Below are 26,847 nucleotides of genomic sequence, written 5' to 3'. Positions count from 1 at the left end.
TGGTAGCTTGATAGGGAGTGCATTCAATCTATAGATTGCTTTGGTTAGTATACTCGTTTTCACTATATTGATTCTTCTGATCCATGAACGTGGTATATTTCTCCATCTATTTGCATCATCTTTGGTTTCTTTCATCAGTGTTTTATAGTTTTCTATATAGAGGTCTTTTGTTTCTTTAGGTAGATTTATTCCTAAGTATTTTATTCTTTTCGTTGCAATGATGAATGGAATTGTTTCCTTAATTTCTCTTTCTGTTTTCTCATTGTTAGTGCATAGGAATGCAAGGGATTTCTGTGTGTTAATTTTATATCCTTCAACTTTACTATATTCATTGATTAGCTCTAGTAATTTTCTGGTGGAGTCTTTAGGGTTTTCTATGTAGAGGATCATGTCATCTGCAAACAGTGAGAGTTTTACTTCTTCTTTTCCAATCTGGATTCCTTTTCTTTCTTTTTCTTCTCTGATTGCTGTGGCTAAAACTTCCAAAACTATGTTGAATAGTAGTGGTGAGAGTGGGCATCCTTGTCTTGTTCCTGACTTTAGGGGAAATGCTTTCAATGGGTTTATCACATATGGCTTTTATTATGTTGAGGTATGTTCCTTCTATGCCTGCTTTCTGGAGGCTTTTTATCATAAATGGATGTTGAATTTTGCCAAAGGCTTTCTCTGCATCTATTGAGATAATCATATGGTTTATATCTTTCAGTTTGTCAATGTGGTGTATCACATTGATTGATTTGCAAATATTGAAGAATCCTTGCATCCCTGGGGTAAAGCCCACTTGGTCATGATGTATGATCTTTTTAATATGTGTTGTTGGATTCTCTTTGCTAGAATTTTGTTAAGGATTTTTGCATCTACGTTCATCAGTGATATTGACCTGTAGTTTTCTTTTTTTGTGGCATCTTTGTCTGGTTTTGGTATTAGGGTGATGGTGGCCTCATAGAATGAGTTTGGAAATTTACCTCCCTCTGCAGTTTTCTGGAAGGGTTTAAGTAGGATAGGTGTTAGCTCTTCTCTAAATTTGTGGTAGAATTCAGCTGTGAAGCCGTCTGGTCCTTTTGTTTGCTGGAAGATTTCTGATTACAGTTTCAATTTCTGTGCTTGTGATGGGTCTGTTAAGATTTTCTATTTCTTCCTGGTTCAGTTTTAGAAAGTTATACTTTTCTAAGAATTTGTCCATTTCTTCCAAGTTGTCCATTTTATTGGCATATAGTTGCTGATAGTAGTCTCTTATGATCCTTTGTATTTCTGTGTTGTCTGTTGTGATTTCTCCATTTTCATTTCTAATTTTGTTGATTTGATTCTTCTCCCTTTTTTTTCTTGATGAGTCTGGCTAATGGTTTGTCTATTTTGTTTATCTTCTCAAAGAACCAGCTTTTAGCTTTGTTGATTTTTGCTATAGTCTCCTCTGTTTCTACTTTGCTTATTTCTACCCTAATTTTTATGATTTCTTTCCTTTTACTAATCCTGAAGTTCTTCATTTCTTCTTTTTCTAGTTGCTTTAGGCATAGAGTTAGGTTATTTATTTGATTTTTCTCTCGTTTCTTGAGGTAAGCTTGTAATGCTATGAACCTTCCCCTTAGCACTACTTTTAAGTGCTAGGTTTTGGGTTGTTGTGTTTTCATTTTCATTCGTTTCTGTGCATATTTTGATTTCTTTTTTGATTTCTTCTGTGGTTTGTTTGTTATTCAGAACCGTGTTGTTTAACCTCCATATGTTTGTATTTTTAATAGTTTTTTCCCTGTAGTTGACATCTAATCTTACTGCATTGTGATCAGAAAAGATGCTTGGAATGATTTCAGTTTTTTTGAATTTATCAAGGCTAGATTTATGGCCCAGGATGTGATCTATCCTGAAGAAGGTTCCACGTGCACTTGAGAAAAAGGTGAAGTTCATTGTTTTGATTTGAAATGTCCTATAGATATCAATTAGGTCTAACTGATCCACTGTATCATTTAAAGTTTGTGTTTCCTTGCTAATTTTCTGTTTAGTTGATCTATCCAGAGTTGTAAGTGGGGTATTACAGTCTCCCACTATTATTGTGTTACAGTTAATTTCCCCTTTCACACTTGTTAGCATTTGCCTTACATATTGCAGTGCTCCTATGTTGGGTGCATATATATTTACAATTGTTGTATCTTCTTCTTGGATTGATCCTTTGATCATTATGTAGTGTCCTTCTTTGTCTCTTTTCATGGCCTTTATTTCAAAGTCTATTTTATCTAATATGAGTATTGCTACTTCTGGTTTCGTTTGGTCTCCATTTGCATGAAATATCTTTTTCCAGCCCTTCACTTTCAATCTGTATGTGTCCCTTGGTTTGAGGTGGGTCTCTTGTAGACAGCATATACAAGGGTCTTGTTTTTGTGTCCATTCAGCCAGTCTTTGTCTTTTGGTTGGGGCATTCAACCCATCTAAGGTAATTATTGATAAATATGATCCTGTTGCCATTTGCTTTGTTGTCTTGGGTTCAAGTTTATACACCTTTTCTGTGTTTCCTATTTAGAGAAGATCATTTAGCATTTGTTGAAGAGCTGGTTTGGTGGTGCTGAGTTTTCCTCAGCTTTTGCTTGTCTGTAAAGCTTTTGATTTCTCCTTCATATTTGAATGAGATCCTTTCTGGGTACAGTAATGTGGGTTGTAGTTTTTTCTCTTTCATCACTTTAAGTATGTCCTGCCATTCCCTTCTGGCCTGAAGAGTTTCAACTTTATTGAAAGTTCAGCTGTTATCCTTATGGGAATCCCCTTGTGTGTTATTTGTTGTTTTTCCCTTGCTTAATATTTGGTCTTTGTATTTGAGCTTCATTAATTTGATTAATATGTGGCTTGGGGTGTTTCACCTTGGGTTTATCCTGTTTGGGACTCTCTGGGTTTCTTGGACTTGGGTGGCTATTTCCTCCCCTATTTTAGGGAAGTTTTCAACTATTACCTCCTCAAGTATTTTCTCACGTCCTTTCTTTTTGTCTTCTTTTTCTGGGACTCCTATGATTCAAATGTTGAGGCCTTTGACATTGTTCCAGAGGTCTCTGAGGTTGTCCTCATTTCTTTTAATTCTTTTTTCTTTTTTCCTCTCTGCTTCATTTATTTCCACCATTCTATCTTCCACCTCACTTATCCTATCTTCTGCCTCTGTTATTCTACTGTTGGTTCCCTCCAGAGTGTTTATGATCTCAGTTATTGCATTATTCATTATCTCTTTTTTATTTCTTCTAGGTCCTTGTTAAACATTTCTTGCATCTTTTCAATCCTTGTCTCCAGACTATTTATCCATTTTGTTTTCAAGATTTTGGATCATTTTTACTGTTATTATTCTGAATTCTTTTTCAGGTAGACTCCCTATCTCCTCCTCTTTTGTTTGGTTTGGTGGGCATTTATCATGTTCCTTTACCTGCTGAATATTTCTCTACCTTTTCATCTTGTTTAGATTGCTGTGTTTGGGGTGGCCTTTCTGTATGCTAGAAGTTTGTAGTTCCTATTTATTGTGGAGGTTCCTCCCTGTGGGTGGGGTTGGACGAGTGGCTTGTCAAGGTTTCCTGGTTAGGGAAGTTTGTGTCAGTGTTCTGGTGGGTGGAGCTGAATCTCTTCTCTCTGGAGTGCAATGAAGTGTCCAGTAGTGAGTTTTGAGGTGACTGTGAGTTTGGTGTGACTTTTGGCTGCCTGTATTTTAATGCTTAGGGTTATGTTCCTGTGTTGTTCAAGAATTAGCTTGGTATGTCTTGCTCTGAAACTTGTTGGCTCTTGGGTGGAGCTTGGTTTCAGTGTAGGGATGGAGGCTTTTGGATGAGTTCTTGTCAATTAATATTCCCTGGAGTCAGGAGTTTTCTGTTCTTCTCAAGTTTTGGATTTAAGCCTCCTGCCTCTGGCTTTCAGTCTTATTCTTACAATAGCCTCAAGACTTCTCCATCCATACTGCACCAATGATAAAACATCTCCTTTTGAAGACAATGGGCTGCCTTTCTGGGTGCCTGGTGTCCTCCACCAGCATTCAGAAGTTGTTTTGTGGAATTTGCTCAGCGTTCAAATGATCTTTCGATGAATTTGTCAGGGAGAAAGTGGTCTCCCCATCCTATTCCTCTGCCATCTTAGGACCACCCCCCTAAGGCTTCCCGCCTTTATGATCTCCACACCAGTCTCCAATCCCATACTCTTAATTTATCCCTCCTCCTACCCCCTCAACTTTTCCCCTTTGGTAGCCATAAGTTTGTTTCTATGTCTCTGAGTCTGATTCTGTTTTTGTTTTCACTATTTTATGGTTTGTTTTGATGAATAAAAAAGTTCTTTAACTTTTAATGTAACCTAATTTCTCAGCCCTTTCCTTTATTATTTATTTCTTTCCCTACTGCAGAGTCATAAAGATACTCTTCTATGTTGTCATCCAAGAGTTTTATTGTTTTGACTATATAGATCTTTAATCAATCTAGAATTTATTTCTGTGTTTGGTATAAATAGCAACCCAGTTTCACTTTTTCTCATATGTTTGCTCAATTGCCTAATAGCACTTACTAATATTCTTTTGGGATTTTGAGGGAAACTCTAGTGCAATTTTAGATCAATTTGAGAAAACCTGGTTTTAATATCTTTAAATAAAGCTTTAAAATCTTTCACATCTTATACTAGCTTTTTTTAAAGTTCATTTTTCATTGAAGTATAGTTGAATTATAGTGTTATATTTATTACTACTGTACATCAAAGTGATTCAGTTATATATATGTATATGTGTGTGTGTGTGTATATATGTGTGTGTATATATATATACGCACATATTCTTTTTCATATTCTTTTCCATTATGGTTTATCACAGGATATTGAGCATAGTTTCCTGTACTATACAGTAGGACTTTGCTGTTTATCCATTCTGTATATACCAATTTGCATCTGCTAATTCTAAACTCCCAGTCCAATCCTTTCCTGGCCTATACTAGTTTTTATTATTGGGAAACATTTTTTATGTTTTTATGATATGGTTTTTAAGTAAAGTATTTTGGAATGGTTTTCGATTTATAGAAAAGTGACAAAAGTAATACAGTATAGAATTGTCTTGTACTTTACCTATTTCCCCTGATGTTAAAAATCTTTTTGCCATGATATTTTTGTCAAAACTAAGAAACCAATGCGATGGACATGAGTTTGAGTAGACTCTGGGAGTTGGCAATGGACAGGGAAGACTGGTGTGCTGCAGTCCATGGGGTCTCAAGGAGTTGGACACGACTGAGTAACTGAACTGAACTGAACTGAACTGAAGAAACCAACATTGATACATCACTAGTAACCAAGCTCCAGACTTTATTTGGGTTTCACCAGTTTTTACATGAATTTCCTTTTGCTCCTTCAAGACCTAATCCAGGATAACACACTGCATTTATCTCTAATTTCTTCCACTCTGTGACTGTATCTACATCTTTCCTTCTTTTATCTGAGCCTTATAACTTTGAGGAGTACTGTCGTGTATGTTTTACATCCTCAATTTGGATTTATCTGATTTTTTCTCATTATTATACTAGTTATGGATTTGGGGGGAAGAATACCACTGAAGTCAAATTTGATATGATTTTTAAAATATTTTATTGATGTATAATTACCAGCAATAGAATGCAAGACCTTAGGTGTTCCACTATTGTATATGCATTTAAACAACACTAAAAACAAGATACAGAATATATTTACACCTGAAAAAGTCTCCGTATGTCCCATTCCAGTCAGTTCCTCTAACCATTCCATGCAAGCACTTTCTGATTATATCAGCAAAGTTTAGTTTTAATCTGTGTCTGGATTTCATGCAAATGAATTGTATAATATATACCTTTTACAAATGGCTTTCACTTACTACAAATTTTTAGGATTCGTCTATGTTAGTTTATATGTTAAAACTTTGTTCTTTCTATTGGTAAGTAGCGTTCTACTGTACTTTGGCCACCTGATGCAAAGAGCTGATTCATTGAAAAATACTCTTAGGCTGGAAAAGATTGAAGACAAAAGGAGAAAGGAGTGGCAGATGAAGGTTAGATAGCATCACCAACTCAATGGATATGAATTTGAGGAAACTCTGGGAGACAGTGAAGGACAGGGGAGCCTGGTGTGCTGCAGTCAATCCATGGGGTCACAAAGAGTTGGACACAACTTAGCAACTGAACAACAATTCTATTATATGATTATATAATAACGTGTTTATGTATTCTTAGTGAGGGACATTTGAGTTTTTTTTTTTCCAGTTTTTGTCTAGTATGAGTAAGGCTTCTGTAAATATTTGTGTACTTTTAGTAAAAACTTTTGGTATTTTTCTTGGAAAAATACCTGGCATGGTAAAAGAAATTTGTATCTGTCTAATAAATATCTACCTGTCTAAGTTTGCAAAAATAGTCTATATTTTCTTTTGTCTTAGCTGTATAGTGTTGGGTTTTATGTTTAGGTCTGTGAAGTACAGGTCAAGTTGCATATCCAATTGTTCCAGAAAATTTTGTTAAAAAGACATTCTTTCCCAATTGAACTAATTAGTCACTTTGAATGAAAATCAATCTACTCTATATGTATTGGGTTATTTGTTGAACTCTATATTCTTTTTAGAGAACTATTTGTTCTTAAACAATACTCTTCTGTCTTGATTGCTGTAGTGTTATGTCATGGAATCAAGTATAGTAAATCCTCCAACTTTGTTTTTCTTTGTTCAAGAATATTTTGACTATTCTAGGTGTGTTGTTTTTCCATATAATTTAGAAAGCAGCTTGTTTAGTTCTTTAAAAAGGCCTGCTTGAATTTTTATTGGACTGGGCATTGAATCTATAAGTCAACTTAGGAAGAATGGATATCTTAATATTATTGATTCTTCTAATCTATGAGGATATTATTCTTGTTGACTTCTTTAAACTTACTAATTTGATTTATTGAGCTAATCTTTTATTTTAGTTCATTGTTTTCAGTATAGAAGTCCTTCACATTTCTTTTTTAGATTTATTTGTAAGTATAGGTATTTTTAATATAATTTTATTTATTTTTGGCTGCACTGGGTCTTCATCACTGTGCGGGCTTTTCTCTAGTTGTGGCAAGAGGGATTGCTGTTCGTTGTGGTGTATGGGCTTCTCACTGCAGTGGCTTCTCTTGTTGTGGAGTACAGGCTCTAGGACACGTGGGCCTCAGTAGTTGAGGCCCACAGGCTCAGCAGCTGTGGCTCCCAGGCTTAGTTGCTCTGCACCATGTGAGATCTTCCCAGACCAGGGATCAAACCCATCTCTCCTGCTTTGGCAGGTGGGTTCTTTACTACTGAGTCACCAGAGAAGCCCTATTTATAGGTGTTTTTATGCTATGATAAGTAGTATTGATTTAAATTTTTTATTTCCCAATTTTTGTTGTTGGTAAATATAAATACAATTGATTTATCTTATTCTGAATTGAAAATCAAAAGTTGCAAAAAAATTACAAAGATGCCCTATATACCAATTACCCACTTGCCCAACGACAACACCTTATATAAGTATACTTTATGAAAAGTATACTTTTAAGTATACATTATCAAAACCAGAAAATTTAGATTACAGACCTATTCAAAGTTTACCAATTTTTGCACATACTTACTCTTTGTTGTTTTTGTATATATTTCTATGACATTTTATCATATACATAGATTTGTATAACCGCCATGACAATCAACATACAGAACTGTTTCATTACCATGAAGAAACTCCTTCATACTAGCCTTTATTGTCACACCCTCCCTCCTTTTCCTTAACCTGTGATTCTGTCCTCCATCTCTCTAATTGCCTCATTTCTAGAACTTTATATAAATGGAATCCTATAGCTCTATGGCCTTTTGAGCTTGGGTTTTCATCACATAGCATAATGCCCTTAACATCCCTCCATAGCACTGCATGTATCAATATTTTTTCTTTTTTAATTGCTGAGTAGTATAACATTGTGTGGATATACTACAGTTTGCTTAACCATTTATCCACTGGGGAATATTTGATTTGTTTCTAGTTGTGAGCTACTACAAGATAAGCATGCCATGATTGTTTGTGTACAGGTGTTTCTGAAAACATTAGTTTTAGTTCCTCTAGAATAAATTCCCAGGAATGCAGTTGCTGGATCATGCGGTAAGTGTATACTTTTTTTTTTGGCTGTGCTGGGTCTTCGTGCTGTGCATGGGCTTTGTCTAGTTGCACTGAGCTGAGGGTATTCTCTAGTTGCTGTGCGTGGGCTTCTCACTGCAGTGGCTTCTCTTTGTTGCAGAGCACAGGATGTAGGGTGTGCAGGCTCAGTAGTTGTGGTGCACAGACTTAGTTGCCCTGTGGCATGTGGAATCTTCCCAGACCAGGGATCAAATCCATGTCCCCTGCATTGGCAGGCAGCTACTCAACGTTTGGACAACCAAGGAAGTCCCAATATGATTACTTTTAAAAGAAGTTCCCAGATTGATTTGCAGATGGTACCATATTACATACCCACCAGTAATGTATAAGAGAATCATGTTTCCACATCCTCGTTATCATTTGATACTTAGCATTTTAAATGTTAGCCATTTAAATTTGTTTGTGTGTATGCCATTTCCTCAGTCATGTTAAACTCTTTGCAATCCCATAGAGTATAGCCTGCCAGGTTCCTCTGTCCATGGAATTTTCCAGTTAAGAACTCTGGAGTGGGTTGCCATTTCCTCCTCCAGGGCATCTCTCTGACCCAGAGATCGAACCCATGTCTCCGGTGTATCTTGCATTACAGATGGATTCTTTACCCACTGAGCCATCAGGGGAAGCCCATTTAAATATGTTTAGTGATTTTAATTTTTATTTCTTTAATGGGCAATGATGTTGAACAGCTTTTCATATTTTTATTTGCCATCATGTATCTTCTTTGGTAAAGAGTCTCTTCAGCTTTCTTGTGCATTTTCTAATTGGATTATCTTTCTGATTAATTTAGAGTGTATATTCTGTATACAAGTCTCTCTTGTCAGATATGTGATTTACAAATATTTTCCCCCAATTGATGACTTGTGCTTTCATCTTGTCAACAGAGGAGTTTGCAAAGCATAAGTTTTTATTTATCCATTTTTCCTTTTTGCTTTGTTTTTATTGAAGGATGGTTGATTTACAATGCTGTTTCAATTACTGCTATACAGAAAAGTAATTCAGTTATACATATTTGTGTGTGAGTGTGTGCTCAGTCGCTCTGTACTCTCTGACTCTTTGAGACTGTATGGACTGTATCCTGCCAGGCTTCTCTGTCCATGGAATTTTCCAGGCCAGAATACCAGAGTGGGTTACCATTTCCTACTCCAGGGGATCTTCCCAATCCAGGGATTGAACCCACATCTCTTTCATCTCCTGCATTGGCATGTGGATTCTTTACTACTGCACCACCTAGGAAGTCATGATTTAGTTATGCATATATACACATTCTTTTTAATATATTTTTTTCCATTGTGGTTTATCATAGTATATTGAATATAGTTCTCTGTGCTATACAAAAAGACCTTGTTGTTTATCTCTTCTATGTATGAAAGCTTACATCTGCTAACCCCAACCTCCCGTACCATCCCTCCCTCATAATTCCTCCCCTTTGGCAACCACTAGTCTGTTCTGTATGTCTGTGATTATGTTTTTGTTTCATAGGTTCATTTGTGTCATATTTTAGATTCCACATAGCAGTAATATCATATGGTATTTGTCTTTCTCTTTCTGACTTGCTTCACTTAGTATGATAATCTCTAGTTGCATCCATGTTGTTGCAGATGGTATTATTTCATTATTTTTATGACTGAGTAGTATTCCACTGTATGTATGTACCATGTCATCTTTATCCATTCATCTGTCATTGGACATTTAAGTTGTCTTCATGTTTTGACTATTGTGAATAGTGCTCCTATGAACATAAGGGTGTGTGTACTTTTTTGAACCATAGTTTTGTCTGAATATATGCCCAGGAGTGTGATTGCTGGATCATATGGTAATTCTGTTTTTAGTTTTTTGAGAAACTTTCATACTGTCTTCTACCAGTGACTGTACCAACTCACATTCCCACCAACAGTATAGTGGAGGGTTCCTTTTTCTCCATATCCTCTCCAGCATTTGTTATTGTAGACTTTTTAATGATGGCCATTCTGATTGGTGTGAGATGGTACCTCATTGTAGTTGATTTGCATTTCTCTAATATTAGCAGTATTGAGCATCTTTTCATGTGCCTACTAGCCATCTTTATTTTTTCCTTGGTGAAATGTCTGTTTAGGCCTTCTGCTCATTTTTCAATTGGGTTGTTTGCCTTTTTGTTGTTGAGTTATACATTTTTCATTTTTGGATCATGGTTTTAGTGTCATATCCAAGAACTCTTAGCCTAACCCTAGGTCACAAGAATTTGCTTCCAAATTTTCTTCTAAAAGTTTCTTAGCTTTAGGTTGTTTTTTTTTATATTTAACAGCTTTACTGGTATAGTTCACGTAATGTATAATTTGCCTTTTTAAAGTGTATACTTCAGAAATTTTTAGATATTCACAGAGTTGTAGAACAGCCTTCATAATCAATTTAGAATACTTTTATCACCTCTAAAAGAAACTCCATACCCTTAGCAATCACTGACTCTCCATTTTCCTCCAATCCTCCTAGGCCTAGACAAATACTAGTCTGCTTTCTATATCTATAGACTTGTTTATTCTGGAATTGCTTTTTTTTTTTGTTGTTGTTGTTGTTGAAAAGCAATTTTTATTGAAGAATTTGGAGGGAAAGTCTCATAATAGTAAAAATACTAAAGTTGAGTATAAAAAAACGCCTTGGTGCAGCGCAGCGTCTGGCCGGGAGGCGTACTGGGTGCAGCAATGGCCCCTGCAGAGGGCGTCAGGCGGGGCCGGGGCGACAGCGGGAGTGAAGCTTCTAGGACAAGTGCTACCAGGGGAGCCATCGGGGAGACGGTCCCAGTGGGAAAGGGGCGCAGGGAGGGCTTTCTCCTGAGATCAGAAACCCCAGGACGCACAGACAGCAACAGGTGGCACCCGGCCCCTCTATCTCGCCAGAGCCCCAGCCGGCCCGATCCTGGGGGCCGCCCTCCTGCAGCCTCCACCCAGCCCCTCCTGGAGCGAGAAGGGGGCTGGGCCAGCACCCAACGGTCAGACAGCTTCCAGGGCTGTGGGGCTGGGGGAGACAGGCAGCCGGGGACAGCTGGCCGGACGGACGGACGGAGGGGCCACACGCAGGGCCCACAGCGACCCATGTGCACGCGGCTGCAGAAGTCCTCGTTTTCCTACAGGAATCTAATTGTTCCGAAGGCCGAGGCCGCGTCTGGAGAACTGGATGAATAAATTAAGAGAAACCGCAGGACGTCTTCCTCCAGAGCTGGCCAGCCAGGGGCACTCTGCCCCCAGTGCGGGCAGCCCTGCCCACAGCATGGGGCACCTCCCCATCCGTGTTGGAGGGTGGCTGTGGTTCCATCCAAACACATCCAGAAATAAAAAACATTAAATACAGATCCTCCATGTGAGGCTTCCTCCCAATCCTCCGAAGCGTCGTCTGGAGCACGTGGCTGCCCGCGGCGGTGTCCTGAGCTCCGCCGGGCGGGCCCCTCAGGCCGTGCCGCTGGCCGAGTAGGAGAACTGGGGGAAGTGGGGCCTCCGCTCGCTGTCCAGCCCCTCCATGCTGTCGTCTTGGTCAGGTGGCGTGATGGTGATCATCTGGGCCGTGAACTCCTGTTCAAAATAGCTGGTGTCCGTCTCAGACGTGACCTGAGGCTTGAAGGGCGGGCTGAGCTTCTTCTCGTACACATCCTGCCACACGATGCTGGCGAAGAATCGGTGCTGCATGATCTCCTTGGCGTCCTCAGAGCCCCCACCAAGCCGCTGCTTGGGGTCCTTCTTGAGAAGCCCCGAGAGCAGGGACTTGGCCTCCGGGCTGAGTGTGCGCGGGAAGCGGATCTCCTCCATGAGGATGAGCTCGAAGAGCTTCTCGTGGTCCTGGTTGTAGAAGGGCAGGCGGCCGCACATCATCTCGTACATGACCACGCCCAGCCCCCACCAGTCCACCGCCCGGCCGTAGTCGTTGTCCTCCAGCACCTCAAGGGCCAGGTACTCAGGGGTCCCGCAGAAAGTCTTCATGGTGGCGCCGTCCTTGATGCCCTCCTTGCACAGTCCAAAGTCGGTGATCTTGATGTGCCCGTCCTTGTCCAGCATGAGGTTCTCCAGCTTGAGGTCCCTGTACACCACGTTCTTCTCCGAGTGCAGGTAATCCAGGGCCGACACGATCTCCGCGCCGGAGAAGCGGGCCCGGTCCTCAGGAAACACCCGCTCCCGGGACAGGTGGAAGAAGAGCTCGCCCCCGTTGGCGTACTCCATGACGAAGCACAGGCGGTCGTGGGTCTGGAAGGAGTACTTCAGGGCCGTCAGGAACGGGTGCCGGGAGTTCTGGAGAACGCGGTTCTCCGTGAGCGTGTGGGCCACCTCGTCCTTAGCCACGATGACCTCCTTCTTCAGGATCTTCATGGCATAGTAGCGGCCTGTGGCCTTCTCCTTCACGAGGATCACCTTCCCAAAGGTGCCTTTGCCCAGCAGCTTCAGGTACTCAAACTCACTCATGGTCACACGGTGCTTGGGCTTGGCCAGCGACACCTCCATCTCCTCGGCCCCCGAGCTCTCACCGGGCGAGCCCGACCGGAAGTCCATCGTCTCCTCCTCCTGCCTCTTGAGCCCGTCGGCCACCGTCTGGATGGCGGTGGTCCACTCCTCCCGCTCCTCGGGAGTCTCCACGTGGAACGTGCGCTCGATGACTGTGGTCCACTGCAGGCAGCGGATAATGAAGGTGTTGGGCCGCGGCCGCTCCGTCTTCATCAGCTGGCATTGGGCCATGGAGAAGTTGTTGAGGGGCGACTCTCGCTGCTCCAGGTCCTGCGGCCGCTCCTTGTAGCCGATGAAGGTGCCATCGTTCTTTAGGAGGAAGTAACGCGGCCTCCAGGTCTTGATGTACTCACCTCGCTTGTGGAGCCAGCCCTCCTTCACGATGGCCACGTCGTTCATGCTGCTGCGGCTCCCATGGGCCTACGCGGCCCAGACCTCACTCTCGCGCCTCTCAGCGGGGTCCACCCCCGCGCCCAGCGGGCCGCCGACAGCCTCGGGCGCCGCGTCCGGCGAGAGCGCGGGCCTAGCCGGGCCGCGGCCTCCGGCGCCCGCTGCTCCGCATCCCCGCAGGCCGGCCGGCCGGGGCCGGGCTGGAGGCCGCAGCGGGCGCTGCTCGGGCGGGCCTTGCGCGCCGCCGGGCCCGGAGCTCGTGCGCGGCCGCCGGCTTGCTCCTCGGGATGCGCTGGCTGCGCTGCTGCGCTGGGCCGGCCGCCCGCCCGCCGCGCTCGGCCCCCTGGAATTTCTTATAAATATGCAATATATGGTCTCTTGTATCTACCTTTTCATTTGACATAATATTTTCAAGGTCCATCCTTGTTATTACATATGTCAGTATTTCATTCTTTTTCATGGCTGAATAATATTCCATTGTATGCCTATATCATATTTTGTTTATCCATTTATCAGTTGAAAGATGTTTGAGTTGTTTATACTAGGTTGGTGAAAAAGTAGTTGTAGTTTCAGATGTGAATTTTAAATCATTATAACTAGGCTCAAACAGCTCTTTATTAATCAAAATAAGAACCATTAAAATCAACACATTTTTCCCAATGAGAGATAAGTTTGTTTATTCCTGTCTTGCAAAAATCCATGCTTTGGGATTCAACAAACTTGGAAAGTATTTTCTGCCTCCTGCAGGTTGTGGAAGCATTTTACCCTGCAAAAAGTTGTCAATATGCTTGAAGAAGTGGTAATCAGTTGGCAAGAGATCAGGTGAATATGGCAGATGAGGCAAAACTTTGTAGCTCAATTCATTCAACTTTTGAAACATTGATTGTATGATATGTGATTGGGTGTTATTGTGGAGAAGAATTGGTCCCTTTTTTGGTGGCCAGTGCTGGCTGTAGTTAGTTAGTTAGTTCAGTCACTCAGTCGTGCCCGACTCTTTGCGACCCCATGGACTGCAGCATGCCAGGCCTCCCTGTCTATCACCAACTCCCGGAGTTTACTTAAACTCATGTCCGTTGAATTGGTGATGCCATCCAACCATCTCATCCTCTGTCATCCCCTTCTCCTCCTACCTTCAATCTTTCCCAGCATCAGGGTCTTTTCAAATGAGTCAGCTCTTCGCATCAGGTGGCCAAAGTATTGGTGCTTCAACTTCAGCGTCAGTCCTTCCAGTGAATATTCAGGATTAATTTCCCTTCAGGATGGACAGATTGGATCTCCTTGCAATCTGAGGGATTCTCAAGAGTCTTCTCCAACACCACAGTTCAAAAGCATCAATTCTTCAGTGCTCAGCTTTCTTTATAGTCCACCTCTCACATCCGTACATGACTACTGGAAAAACCATAGCTTTGACTAGACAGACCTTTGTTGGCAATGTCTCTGCTTTTTAATATGCTGTCTAGGTTGGTCATAACTTTTCTTCTAAGGAGTAAGCGTCTTTTAATTTCATGGCTGCAGTCACCAACTGCAGTGATTTTGGAGTCAAAAAAACTGAAGTCTCTCACTGTTCCCATTGTTTCCCCATCTATTTGTCATGAAGTGATGGGACCAGATGCCATGATCTTAGTTTTCTGGATGTTGAGTTTTAAGCCAACTTTTTCACTCTCCTCTTTCACTTTCATCAAGAGGCTCTTTAGTTCTTCTTCGCTTTCTGCCATAAGGGTGGTGTCATCTGCATTATCTGAGGTTATTGATATTTCTCCTGGCAATCTTGATTCCAGCTTGTGCTTCATCCAGCCCAGCGTGTCTCATGATGCACTCTGCATATAAGCTAAATAAGCAGGGTGATGATATGCAGCCTTGACGTACTCCTTTTCCTATTTGAAATTAGTCTGTTGTTCTATGTCCAGTTCTAACTGTTGCTTCCTGACCAGCATACAGAATTATCAAGAGGCAGGTCAGGTGGTCTGGTATTCCCACCTCTTTAAGAATTTTCCACCATTTGTTGTGATCCACAGTCAAAGGTTTTGGCATAGTCTATAAAGCAGAAGTAGATGTTTTTCTGAAACTCTCTTGCTTTTTTGATGATCCAGCAGATGTTGGCAATTTGACCTCTGGTTCCTCTGCCTTTTCTAAAACCAGCTTGAACATCTAGAAGTTCATGGTTCACGTATTATTGAAGCCTGGCTTGGAGAATTTTGAGCATTACTTTGCTAGCATGTGAGATAAGTGCAATTGTGTGGTAGTTTGAACATTCTTTGGCATTGCCTTTCTTTGGGATTGAAATGAAAACTGACCTTTTCCAGTCCTGTGGCCACTGCTGACTTTTCCAAATTTGCTGACATATTGAGTGCCGCACTTTCACAGCATCATCATTTAGGATTTGAAATAGCTCAACTGGAATTCTATCACCTCCACTAGCTTTGTTCATAGTGATGCTTCCTAATGCCCACTTGACTTCGCATTCCAGGATACTGGCTCTAGGTGAGTGATCACACCATCGTAATTATCTGGGTCATGAAGATCTTTTTTATATAGCTCTTCTGTGTATTCTTGCCACGTCTTCTTAATATCTTCTGCTTCTGTTAGGTCCATACCATTTCTGTCCTTTATTGAGCCCATCTTTGCATGAAATGTTCCCTTGGTATCTCTAATTTTCTTGAGGAGACCTCTAGTCTTTCCCATTCTATTGTTTTTCTCTATTTCATTGCACTGATCACTGAGGGAGTCTTTCTTATCTCTCCTTGCTATTCTTTGGAACTCTGCATTCAAATGGGTATATCTTTTCTTTTCTCCTTTGCTTTTTGCTTCTCTTCTTTTCATAGCTATTTGTAAGGCCTCCTCAGATAGCCATTTTTGCTTAGATAAAGATGATAATTGAGACTTCCTTCAAAAGGTCCCATGCATGCACCGCTACACTCAGTGCCCCTAACCCTGCAACAGGCCACCACCGCCCCACGCCTCCACCGGAGACTTCTGGACACTCATGGGCAAGTCTGGGTCAGTCTCTTGTGGGGTCACTGCTCCTTTATCCTGGGTCCTGATGTGCACAAGGTTCTGTTTGTGCCCTTTAAGAGTCTATTTCCCCAGTCCTGTGTAAGTTCTGGCAGCTCTATGGTGGGGTTAATGGCGACTTCCGCCAAGAGGGCTTATGCCATACCCAAGTCTGCTGCACCCAGAGCCCTTGCCTATGTGGCAGTCTACTGCTGACCCAAACCTCCACAGGAGACACTCAAACACAGTTCTGTTTCAGTCTCTGTGGGGTCTCTGGGTCCTGGTGGGCACAAGGTTTGTTTGAGCCCTCTGACCATCTCTGGCAAATATGGGGTTTGATTCTAAATGCAATTTCGCCCTTCCTACTGTCTTGCTGGGGCTTCTCCTTTGCCTTGGACATGAGGCATCTCCTCAAAGTTGCTCCACTTTTTTTTGTTGACCAATCTGGCTGTAGGCTTTGCAGTTTTCAGTGCATCTAATTGATCTGTCCCTTGGACTGCAAGGAGATCAAACCAGTCAATCCTAAAGGAAATCAGTCCTGAATGTTCATTGGAAAGACTGATGCTAAAGCTGAAACTCCAATAATTTGACCACCTGATGAATAGAGACCTCCTCAAGAAAATTAGAGATACAAAGGGATCATTTCATGCAAAGATGGGACGATAAAGGACAGAAATGGTATGGACCTAACAGAAGCAGAAGATATTAAGAAAAGGTGGCAAGAATACACAGAAGGACTATACAAAAAAGATCTTCATGACCCAGATAATCATGACAGTGTGATCACTCACCTAGAGCCAGACATTCTGGAATGCGAAGTCAAGTGGGCATTAGGAAGCATCACTACAAAGCTAGTGGAGGTGATAGAATTCCAGTTGAGCTATTTCGAATCCTAAAAGATGATGCTGTGAAAGTGCAGCACTCAATATGTCAGCAAATTTGGAAAACTCAGCAGTGGCCACAGGACTGGAAAAGGTCAGTTTTCATTTCAATCCCAAAGAAAGGCAATGCCAAAGAATGTTCAAACTACCACACAGTTGCAGTCATCTCACACGCTAGTAAATTCACTCACACGCTCAAAATTCTCCAAGCCAGGCTTCAACAATATGTAAACTGTGAACTTCCAGATGTTCAAGCTGGTTTTAGAAAAGGCAGAGGAACCAGAGATCAAATTGCCAACATCTGCTGGATCATCAAAAAAGCAAGAGAATTCTAGAAAAACATCTATTTCTGCTTTATTATCAGTATAGATTCGTGGATTTCTATTTTATTTAGCAGATTATAATCCATCACTATTATTAATTTGTTGCTCAAATTTTCCTAAACTTAACCAGTGAGCCACTTGTTCAAGGTTATTCCTTTGTCTTTTTTATATATCCCAATCATTTTTGGAGTTTTACTTACTTCTGATCTATAGTATCATTTTTGAAAGAATACTCATTTTACTAATATCTATATATCCTTATATATTTAAATATTTCCTTACTCTTAAAATTTTACATTGTAGACTTTAAAAATGCTAAACTGTGTTGTGATGAACATTCTGGTAACTGGGTGTTAACGTAAATCCAAAATTATTTACCTGACATAATAATTTTCTAGAAGTGGATTTGTTAAATTGCCCTCTAGAAAAAATTGTACCTGTTTATATCAGTCAGTTCAGTCGCTCAGTCATATCTGACTCTTTGCAACCCCACGGACAGCAGTGCACCAGGCTACCCTGTGCATCACCAACTCCTGGAGCTTGCTTAAACTCTTGACCATCGAGTCAGTGATGCCATCCAACCATCTCATCCTCTGTGGTCCCCTTCTCGTTCTGCTTTCAATCTTTCCCAGCATCAGGGTCTTTTCCAATGAGTCAGTTCTTCGCATCAGGTGGCCAAAGTATTGGAGTTTCAGCTTCATCATCAGTCCTTCCAATGACTATTCAGGACTGATTTCCTTTAGGATGGAATGGTCGGATCTCCTTGCAGTTCAAGGGACTCTCGAGAGTCTTCTCCAACACCACAGTTCAAGAGCATCAGTTCTTCAGTGCTCAGCTTTACTTATCATCCAACTCTCACATTTATACATAACTACTGGAAAAACCATAGCTTTGACTAGACAGACCTTTGTTGGCAAAGTAATGTCTCTGCTTTTTAATATACTGTCTAGGTTGGTCATAACTTTTCTTCCAAGGAGCAAGCGTCTTTTAATTTCATAGCTGCAGTCACCATCTGCAGTGATTTTGGAACCCCCAAAAAATAAAGTCCACCACTGTTTCCACTAATTCCCCATCTATTTGCCATGAAGTGATGGGACCAGATGCCATGATCCTACTTTTCTGAATGTTGAGCTTTAAGCCAACTTTTTCACTGTCCTCTTTCAGTTTCATCAAGAGGCTGTTTAGTTCTTCTTCACTTTCTGCCTTAAGGGTGGTGTCATCTGCATATGTGAGGTTATTGATATCTCTCCTGGCAATCTTGATCCCAGCTTGTGCTTCATCCAGCCTGGCATTTCGCATGTGTACTCTGCATAGGAGTTAAATAAGCAGGATGACAATATACAGCCTTGATGTAGTCCTTTCCCTATTTGGAACCAGTCTGTTGTTCTATGTCCAGTTCTAACTGTTGCTTCTTGACCTGTATACTGATTTCTCAGGAGACAGGTAAGGTGGTCTGGTATTCCCATCTCTTTCAGAATTTTCCACAGTTTATTGTGATCCACACAGTCAAAGGTTTTGGCATAGTCAATAAAGAGGAAGTAGATGTTTTTCTGAAACTGTCTTGCTTTTTCAGTGATCCAACAGATGTTGGCAATTTGACCTCTGGTTCCTCTGCCTTTTCTAAATCTAGCTTGAACATCTGGAAGTTCATGGTTCATGTATTGTTGAAGCCTGGCTTGGAGAATTTTGAGCATTACTTTACTAGAGTGTGAGATGAGTACAATTGTGCTGTAGTTTAAACTTTCTTTAGCACTGTCTTTCTTTGGGATTGAAATGAAAACTGACCTTTTCCAGTCCTGTGGCCACTGCTGACTTTTCCAAATTTGCTGGCATATTGAGTGCAGCACTTTCACAGCATCATCATTTAGGATTTGAAATAGCTCAACTGAAATTCTATCACCTCCACTAGCTTTGTTCATAGTGATGCTTCCTAATGCCCACTTGACTTCGCATTCCAGGATGTCTGGCTCTAGGTGAGTGATCACAGCATTGTGATTTTCTGGGTCATGAAGATCTTTTTTGTACAGTTTTTCTATGTATTCTTGCCACCTCTTCTTAATATCTTCTGCTTCTGTTAGGTCCACACCATTTCTATCCTTTATTGAGCCCATCTTTGCATGAAATGTTCCGTTGGTATCACTAATTTTTTTAAAGGTATCTCTAGTCCTTCCCATTCTATTGTTTCTTATCTCTCCATGCTATTCTTTGGAACTCTGCATTCAACTGTGTGTACTTTTCTTTTTATCCTTTGCCTTTTGCTTCTCTTCTTTTCTCAGCTATTTGTAAGGCCCCCTCAGACAACAAATTTGCCTTTTTGCATTTCTTTTTCTGGGGGATGATCTTGAGCCCTACCTCCTGTCACAAACCTTCCAGTGTCACAAACCTTCATCCATAGTTCTTCAGGCACTCTGTCAGATCTGATCCCTTAAGTCTATTTGTCACTTCCACGGTATAATCGTAAGGGATTTGATTTAGGTCAGACCTGAATGGTCTAGTGGTTTATATATTTATATATATAGCATATAAGAATGCCTATTTTGTCATTCCCTAGTTTGGGTAGAATTTTAATACATCAGGGACCTTACTCTATGGTTCCCATACCAAGAATGTCAGCACTACCTGGGAACCTGTTAGAAACGCAGAATCTCAGACCCCACCCCAGACCTGTTGAGTTAGAATCTATATTTTAACAAGTTCCCCCAGGTGATACATAGGCACATGAAAGTCTGAAAAGCAGTTTCAGATATAATTTATATGTTGTTCAGTCTCTCAGTCATCTCCAACTCTTTGCAACCCCATGGACTGTAACCCACCAGGCTCCTCTCTCCATGGAACTCTCCAGACAAGAACACTGGAGTGGGTTGCCATTTCCTTCTCCAGGGGATCTTCTCCACCCAGGGATCAAACCCGCATCTCCTGCATTAGCAGATGGGTTCTTTACCACTGAGCCACCAGGGAAGCCCGTGTGTAGGCATGAGCATAGAATAGTCCAGAACTTGATTCCAGAACTTCTTAGATTAAACTGCAGGCCCATGTGGAAATATTGACTTGATCCTAGATCCAGGCAAGGTAAGTCAGGAACCTATACTGACATTTGTATTAATAAAAAGTGAAATGATCAAAAAGTAAAGTATATTCCCAAAAATGTGCTTATGTGTTATCCTATCTATATGTATATTCCATATATATATCTGTGTGTGTGTGTGTGTGTGTGTATGTGTGTATCTCCTAATCAAGCCTTTTTGGCAAACAGGACAATGAAGGTCAGCACAGAGTACCAACACTGTTCCCAGTAACAGGAGACAGTGTTGTCTCTCTATCTTCACCCACTGCATACCAAACACTCTATGCATTAGCTCATCGTTTATCTAGTAGTCTAAGGAAAAACTGAATCAGATCACTTATGGAGTGGTTTACAATAGATACTCGTAAGCCCTACTGCCTGATAATCTGTTTTAGTGGTCTGATATTATGTCTAAGAAACTGCATTTTTAATAAACATACCGGGTGATTCTGATGCCCTAAGTTTGAGAATTACTACACCACTACACTTTCCAGAACATATCTGAAATGCATTTTTGATCAGATGTTTTATTGACTTCAAAATAGTCACATTTTTATGAAAGCTTTCAGCCAGAATTTACTTTTTTGTTGTTATTAGTTAATAGGATGAGTAAGTCTAGGAATTGTAATTACTTTTTTTGTCATCACTAGTTCTAACCAAGCAATTCTAAGTTAGTGAGAGTAGAGAGAAATAATCCTGTTGAACTCTGTTTCACCCTTCATTCCCTATCCTGGAGACTGCCTTCTTGAGCCAATTCACATTCTTTTCAGATGATACCTCAACACATTTTCTTTCCTGTCAATATAGTTTGGTGAGGTAAATTCATATCATGGAAAAAACATGATTCTATCAAAATTTTATTATGATGTTAACATATATTATCACATAAGTATATATCAAGTAATTTTTAAAAACTATTAATTTTTAAAATACAAATAATATTTTTTATATAGGAGGAGCAAAGAAAAAAGGAAACAGCATGTATAAAAGGTACTTTTTCTCAACAGTTTATTAGAATAAATCATAATGAACTTTTAGCAATTCACATTTTAAAGAATCAAGAGGCTATCTTAAATATATACTAAATATCTAAATATTTTTAAAATCATGAAAACTCAAGGGAAATATCTATTTATTAGTATATTAATAAGCATTTTTTTAGAAAACAAAATTTGCAGTGTCCTATCTTAAAATGTGAATTTTTAATTTTTTTTTTTTTGCCTCTTATTTATACCCAAAGGTATCAGAGTCAATGCCATAGAGACATGATGGAGAGTCAAAAGGCATGAGCATTTTGTAACCCTTTAGATATTGACTTAGTACCTCAAAGCCTTACTCTCCTACATAATTTTAGAAATGCTGAATATAGAATGTAATAAGGTATTTAAAACAGCTTTAAAATTAATGTTACATATTCACATCAAAATTTTGTAAAATATCATAAAAGATAGTTTAGGATATTTTGTAAATGTGATGTTTTCTAAAACTTAACATTTTTATTTGCAACTGTACAGCATAAATAATGTAATGGGAGAAGCATGGGATTTAGAGTAACACAGATCTAGAACAAAGTCCGTTTTGTATCTGATTTTGGTGACTCATTTCTCTAAGTCTCAGTCTCAGTAATATCTTTTGTGAAGTAGGGCTGATAACTACCTTTAGTAATAATTGAAAGGATAAATGAGATTTGGAAGTATATCAAACTGCTGTGTAAATTCTAAGGCATTATATATGAATGCTGATTTAGTTCTTACTTTAATTGGTATAAAGCCAGTTTGATCCCATGGTGGACAAACATTTTGTAATTTAGCTGCTTTGACCCCATGAATTGTAGGCTTCCAAGCTCCTCTGTCCATGGAATTCTCCAGGCAAGAATACTGAAGTGGAAAGCCATTCCCTTCTCCAGGGGATCTTCCCCACCCAGGGATCAAACCCGAGTCTCCCATATTGCAGGCAGATTCTTTACCATCTGAGCCACAGGGAAGCCCCAGTATATCTGCTTAAGGAAACATTTTTAAATTTATTATTTTTTTCTCTTACTTTTTTTTTTTAATTGAAAGATAATTGCTTTACAGAATTTTGTTTTCTGTCAAACCTCAACATGAATCAGCCATAGGTATACATACATCCCCTCCCTTTTGAACCTCCCTCCCATCTCCCTTCGCATCCCACCCCTATAGTTGGTACAAAGCCTCTGTTTGAGTTTCCTGAGCCAAAGTTTATAAAATTTAGCCCTAAATAGTTAAACTATCTGCCATTTCTGATTTTAAGGGACATTCCAGAACTGAGCTTTCTAGCCTGTTTAGAATCTTCTCTTGTTAAGACAGGTTGATTTTATTTAGAATAGATTTTTCTACTCTGGTTTATCATGAAAACATTACTGATTCCCCATTATATATTTAACATTGTGTAGATGTTGATAGCAACTTAGAATTTTCACTGTTGCATTATTCTGTTCCTAAAAACCCTAAAAAGAGTTTGAATTTTCGAAAGTAACATTATCCTTATATTAAGATTTGGCTCATGAATATGTAATATTCATAGTAAATCTGTTTTTTTTTTTTGTTTTTTTTTTTTTTTACAGCAAATAATGGTTATTCTAAAGATGATTTCTGCCTTGCAACAAAAAAAGTCATTTGTGACCCCTCAGAGTCTAGCTCGGCAACAAATCCCAGCAGTGTTACCTTAAGCTTATCAACATTACCATCTGATTTTTATTACAGCCAAAGTGTAGAAATAGCTGATGACTGGTATTCTGATGATTCTCAAATGAAAAAGAGCCCTCCGATGCCTTTTCTCGAGGAGCCTCTAATGGAAAAAGTATTTTCATACTTGACAACCATTCCATTAGAACAATGTACTGAAAATGTACTAAATATGACACTTTGTGATGATCAAAAAGATGATAACCTTAAGGAAATATTTACGCGAAGAAATACAGAGGTTGAAATACAAAACCTTCAACATAATACTGAATGACTTTTTTCTTTTGAAACTTTGTGTACCCTGAAATCATGTAAAGTTAAAACTGAATTACCAGCTTCTGAGTCTCTTAACATGTCCATGCTAATATTATTTCTTTTGTTCTTTACTATAGAGTGGTCGTACTTCCCTTTCCAATTATTTGTAGAAACAAAATTACAGGAAGAAGTAGAGTGATATCATAAACATTAAGTTTAACTCCTTGTATCTCATCAAAGGATATAATAAATAATACAAATGTATTTTAACACATAGGAGAAATACTTTAAGAAATCCTCAGCACAAATACATTTTAAATAAAACATTTGCAGCATTTCTTTATACTTCTGACATTTTCAGTTTTATTTCAGTGTGGGTAAGACTGGGCAGAATACGTCCATCAGCTATTCTGATTTTTAAATACATCAATCACCTACCATTTAAATCTTATTACGCCATGATTTTCATAAGCAATATAGCTTTGTTCCTCTAGGGAAGCCTGGAACACTGAAGAATACAGAGAATAATTTTCTTTGCCCTATCCTGTATCTGTTTCTCTGAATGAACCTCTGACCCTTACCCCACTATGATGAAGATATAAGCAGTTATGTTCATAAGCACCTGACTCAAGCTAGGATGAACCAGAATTTCTCTCTAGTCTGAGAAACCCTTGGTCAAATTTCAATTTATGGCTCCGAGGGATTTTTGACACCTACCCCACAATTAATCTTTTTTTCTTTCTTTCTCATAAATGCTCTTCATGTAATTAGGCCCTAATTTTTCTTTCTCTTGGGAAAAACAATGAAATATATCATTACTTTTTGTGCTTAAAACACTCATACTGGGACCTGTGCATATCTTCCCAAGAGATAAATCATGTCTATTACCACAAATGAAAGAAAACTTGTCTCAAATATGGTAGTAGCTTTATACAGGCCCATCACTTCCCTCCTAGAAAGGATATTTAAAAAGATTAGAACACCTCTCTCTTTTGAAGCATCTGATCGTATCTGTTGATTAGATTGTGAAAATATCTCTATATATCTTTCTACACCCATTCCTAAATCAAAATAAGCCATTTCAGTTAGAGGTTTGTAAAGAATGGTAAAAAAAAAAAATTGGTCTCTATTTCTTGGTTTTCTACCAACTTTTACCTTACTGTAGCCTATCCCAGAGAAGAAAGTCATCTCTAATTTTGGTAAGACTCTAAAGCTTTCCTAGAAATTTGGGGTTAGAGACAGATTCTAGCCTTGTTCTGACTAGTCTCTGGAATAGAGGAGACATAAATTGGGGAGCTATGGGTTGCCATGTCCCATTCTGTGGTTTAGGAAGAAAAGGACAGCAAATCTGCAGTAAGAGAGCAGTGAAGTATTTGCAAAGTGAAGAACAGAGATGAGAGATCAGAAGAATGTGATCCCTGGCTTTCTAACAGTGCTCCATTCCCTTATTCCAGCCCTTCTTGCATCCTGCCCTTGGCTTAGTAAGGCACCCTGATATCTTAATTATAAATTCCCCTTTTTGCTTAAGCTAGCAGATTTGATTTCTGTTAATAGCCACAATCACTGAGGCCTGTTTTTAACTGTTTTTTTTTTAAGCTTTGGTGAGGTACCCTTATAATTCTTTAATAAATTATCCTTTTTGCATTAAGTAGAGTTTTGTTTCTGTTACTGTAACGAAAGCATCCTAACCAAATGCTTGTCATTACAAATGAGAAATAAAGAGAACCATACATTTAAAGCACTTATCACACTGTTGTGATAGAAAAAACTGAGTTTATATCTTCAGAACCTAATTCATTTGCTTGTTTATTAAAGTGTTACTTTGTATCATAGGTATATACCTTGTTCTCTTTGAAAAGTGTAATGAGCAGTATATATGAAATTACAGCATGTCTTTTAAAGTGAAAGTTCCTCAGTCGTGTCCAATTCTTTGCAACCCTATGGACTATACAGTCCATGGAATTTTCCAGGCCAGAATACTGGAGTAGGTAGCCGTTCCCTTCTCCAGGGGATCTTCCCAACCCAGGGATCGAACCCAGGTCTCCTACATTACAGGCAGATTCTTTACCATCTGAGCCACCAGGGAAGCCCACATATGTTTTAGGTCAGTGACAAAGGACAGTTTATTGTTCATAGCAATAGCCAAAGTATCATTATTTTTGCCTCATTTCTTGAGCCCCAGTTCCCACAAGGCAGTGAAAAGAGGCCCAAATAATGACTGCACAGTGGATTGCATAACAGGAAAGAACACTGAATTAATGGAAGCAAGTGTTTTATAATGAGCAATAAGCATGCCTGCCCTTTGTACCATAGGAAGCCACAATATCTTCTAAGAGTGTTTTGCTCCATATACACTGGTGAAAAGAGTTTGGCGTTCTGTGTGTCTGCTCACAGGCATGCAGAAATACAAGAGATCTGTTATTAACATTGCCATAGGGTATTGGTTACAGTTTATTTTTAAATCACAAATACCTGGAAACCGACATAGGTTAGCTTAGGAAAAATATTTTTATTTGTAAATAGAATTCAAATAATGGTTAAGCGACTAAATACAGAAACCACAAGAACATCTCTTCTTGGGTCTCAAGAACAGATGGAACAGGCTCAAAGTCCATCAGGACTATTTCTGTTTTCACCAGTCAAGTTTTGATGAGGGAAAAGTGAACCACTATCATGTATGAGAAAGGAGATTTTTAAGCTCTGTATCTTAAATAGTTGTAGAAGAAGCTGCGGAAGTGAAGGTTTAGGAGAGAAGTTGGAGGATCAGAGAAGTCACCAGTTACATAATCTGAGAAGCCACCTTGTCCAGCTGCCACAGGGAGCCTGGGGAAGGGAGAAGGAAGGCTTGTGAGAATGCCTAGGGGAAGATGTGCCTCTGAGTAGCAAGTGCCTTGACAGTATTTTGTCAACCATCTGGTGATGACCCTGGGGCCATTGTTTGTCAACAGGGTCAACAGTTAGGGAAAAAAGCTGTACACTGGGGGAATGAACTGGAAACACAGCAGATGAGAGTGAGGACAATTTGGAGCCCGCTGTCCTCTCTGCTGATACCACATGTAAACATGGTGGCCTTCACGGAATAATGGCTTCTGCTTGAAGTCTGCCCTCCAAACAGTGCACAGACTACTTTCTTGGCCAACTCTAACCCAGAGGTATACAGGGGAAAGGATGCAGGGAAACATAATATAGCGTAAGGCGTTAAGAGAGTATAAACTATCTCAGTCCACTCATCAATTTGGCATTCATTTGCTAGAGTCCCAAAGAGTCAGACACAACTGAGGTAATTTCGCATGCATGCACACACACTTTAACAATATTTAAAACTTCTGCATAAAGAAGTAGCAATTGTGTTCTCATGTTCCAAGATCAGACGATGCAAGATACTCCCTATAACAAACAATGCACCTAGACTCTCCCCAGTGGAGGATACAGAGTCCCACATGTCATTTTGTCCATTTTTGAGTGATGTTTCTCTTTTAGCGAGACAGATCTGCAATGAAATTCTGTAATCTAAATAATGAAATACAAGGTTAGCCACCATTCACATGTGTTCTTAGGGGAGTAATATAGAGGAAGAAAAGAAAAAGAACTAGTATATATTCATTTCAAGGTAGGAGTGAAATGCCTGTAACTACTGCCATCGTTTTTGTAATTTGTC

General features: G+C 39.8%; 2 protein-coding genes across 2 annotated transcripts in view; one reads left to right on the top strand and one right to left on the bottom strand.

The window, feature by feature from the left end:
• C20H1orf185 (chromosome 20 C1orf185 homolog) overlaps positions 1-24,753 on the top strand; it is a 36,634-nt gene extending 11,881 nt beyond the window's left edge. Inside the window, exons 4-5 of the mRNA XM_061119751.1 lie at positions 21,183-21,219; positions 22,814-24,753. Coding sequence (XP_060975734.1) covers positions 21,183-21,219; positions 22,814-23,208 — 432 coding nt within the window. The 3' untranslated portion in view covers positions 23,209-24,753. The remainder of the gene's footprint in view (positions 1-21,182; positions 21,220-22,813) is intronic.
• On the bottom strand, positions 11,169-13,063 carry LOC133041370 (RAC-alpha serine/threonine-protein kinase-like). Its single transcript, XM_061121929.1, has one exon. It carries the CDS (start codon positions 12,977-12,979, stop codon positions 11,537-11,539), a length of 1,443 nt encoding a protein of 480 aa, XP_060977912.1. The 5' UTR covers positions 12,980-13,063; the 3' UTR covers positions 11,169-11,536.
• Positions 24,754-26,847: the final 2,094 nt, after the last annotated feature.

This window comes from Dama dama, chromosome 20, assembly GCF_033118175.1.
Source record: "Dama dama isolate Ldn47 chromosome 20, ASM3311817v1, whole genome shotgun sequence".
NCBI classification, from domain to species: Eukaryota; Metazoa; Chordata; class Mammalia; order Artiodactyla; family Cervidae; genus Dama; species Dama dama.
This window is presented reverse-complemented; position numbering and strand designations above follow the sequence as displayed.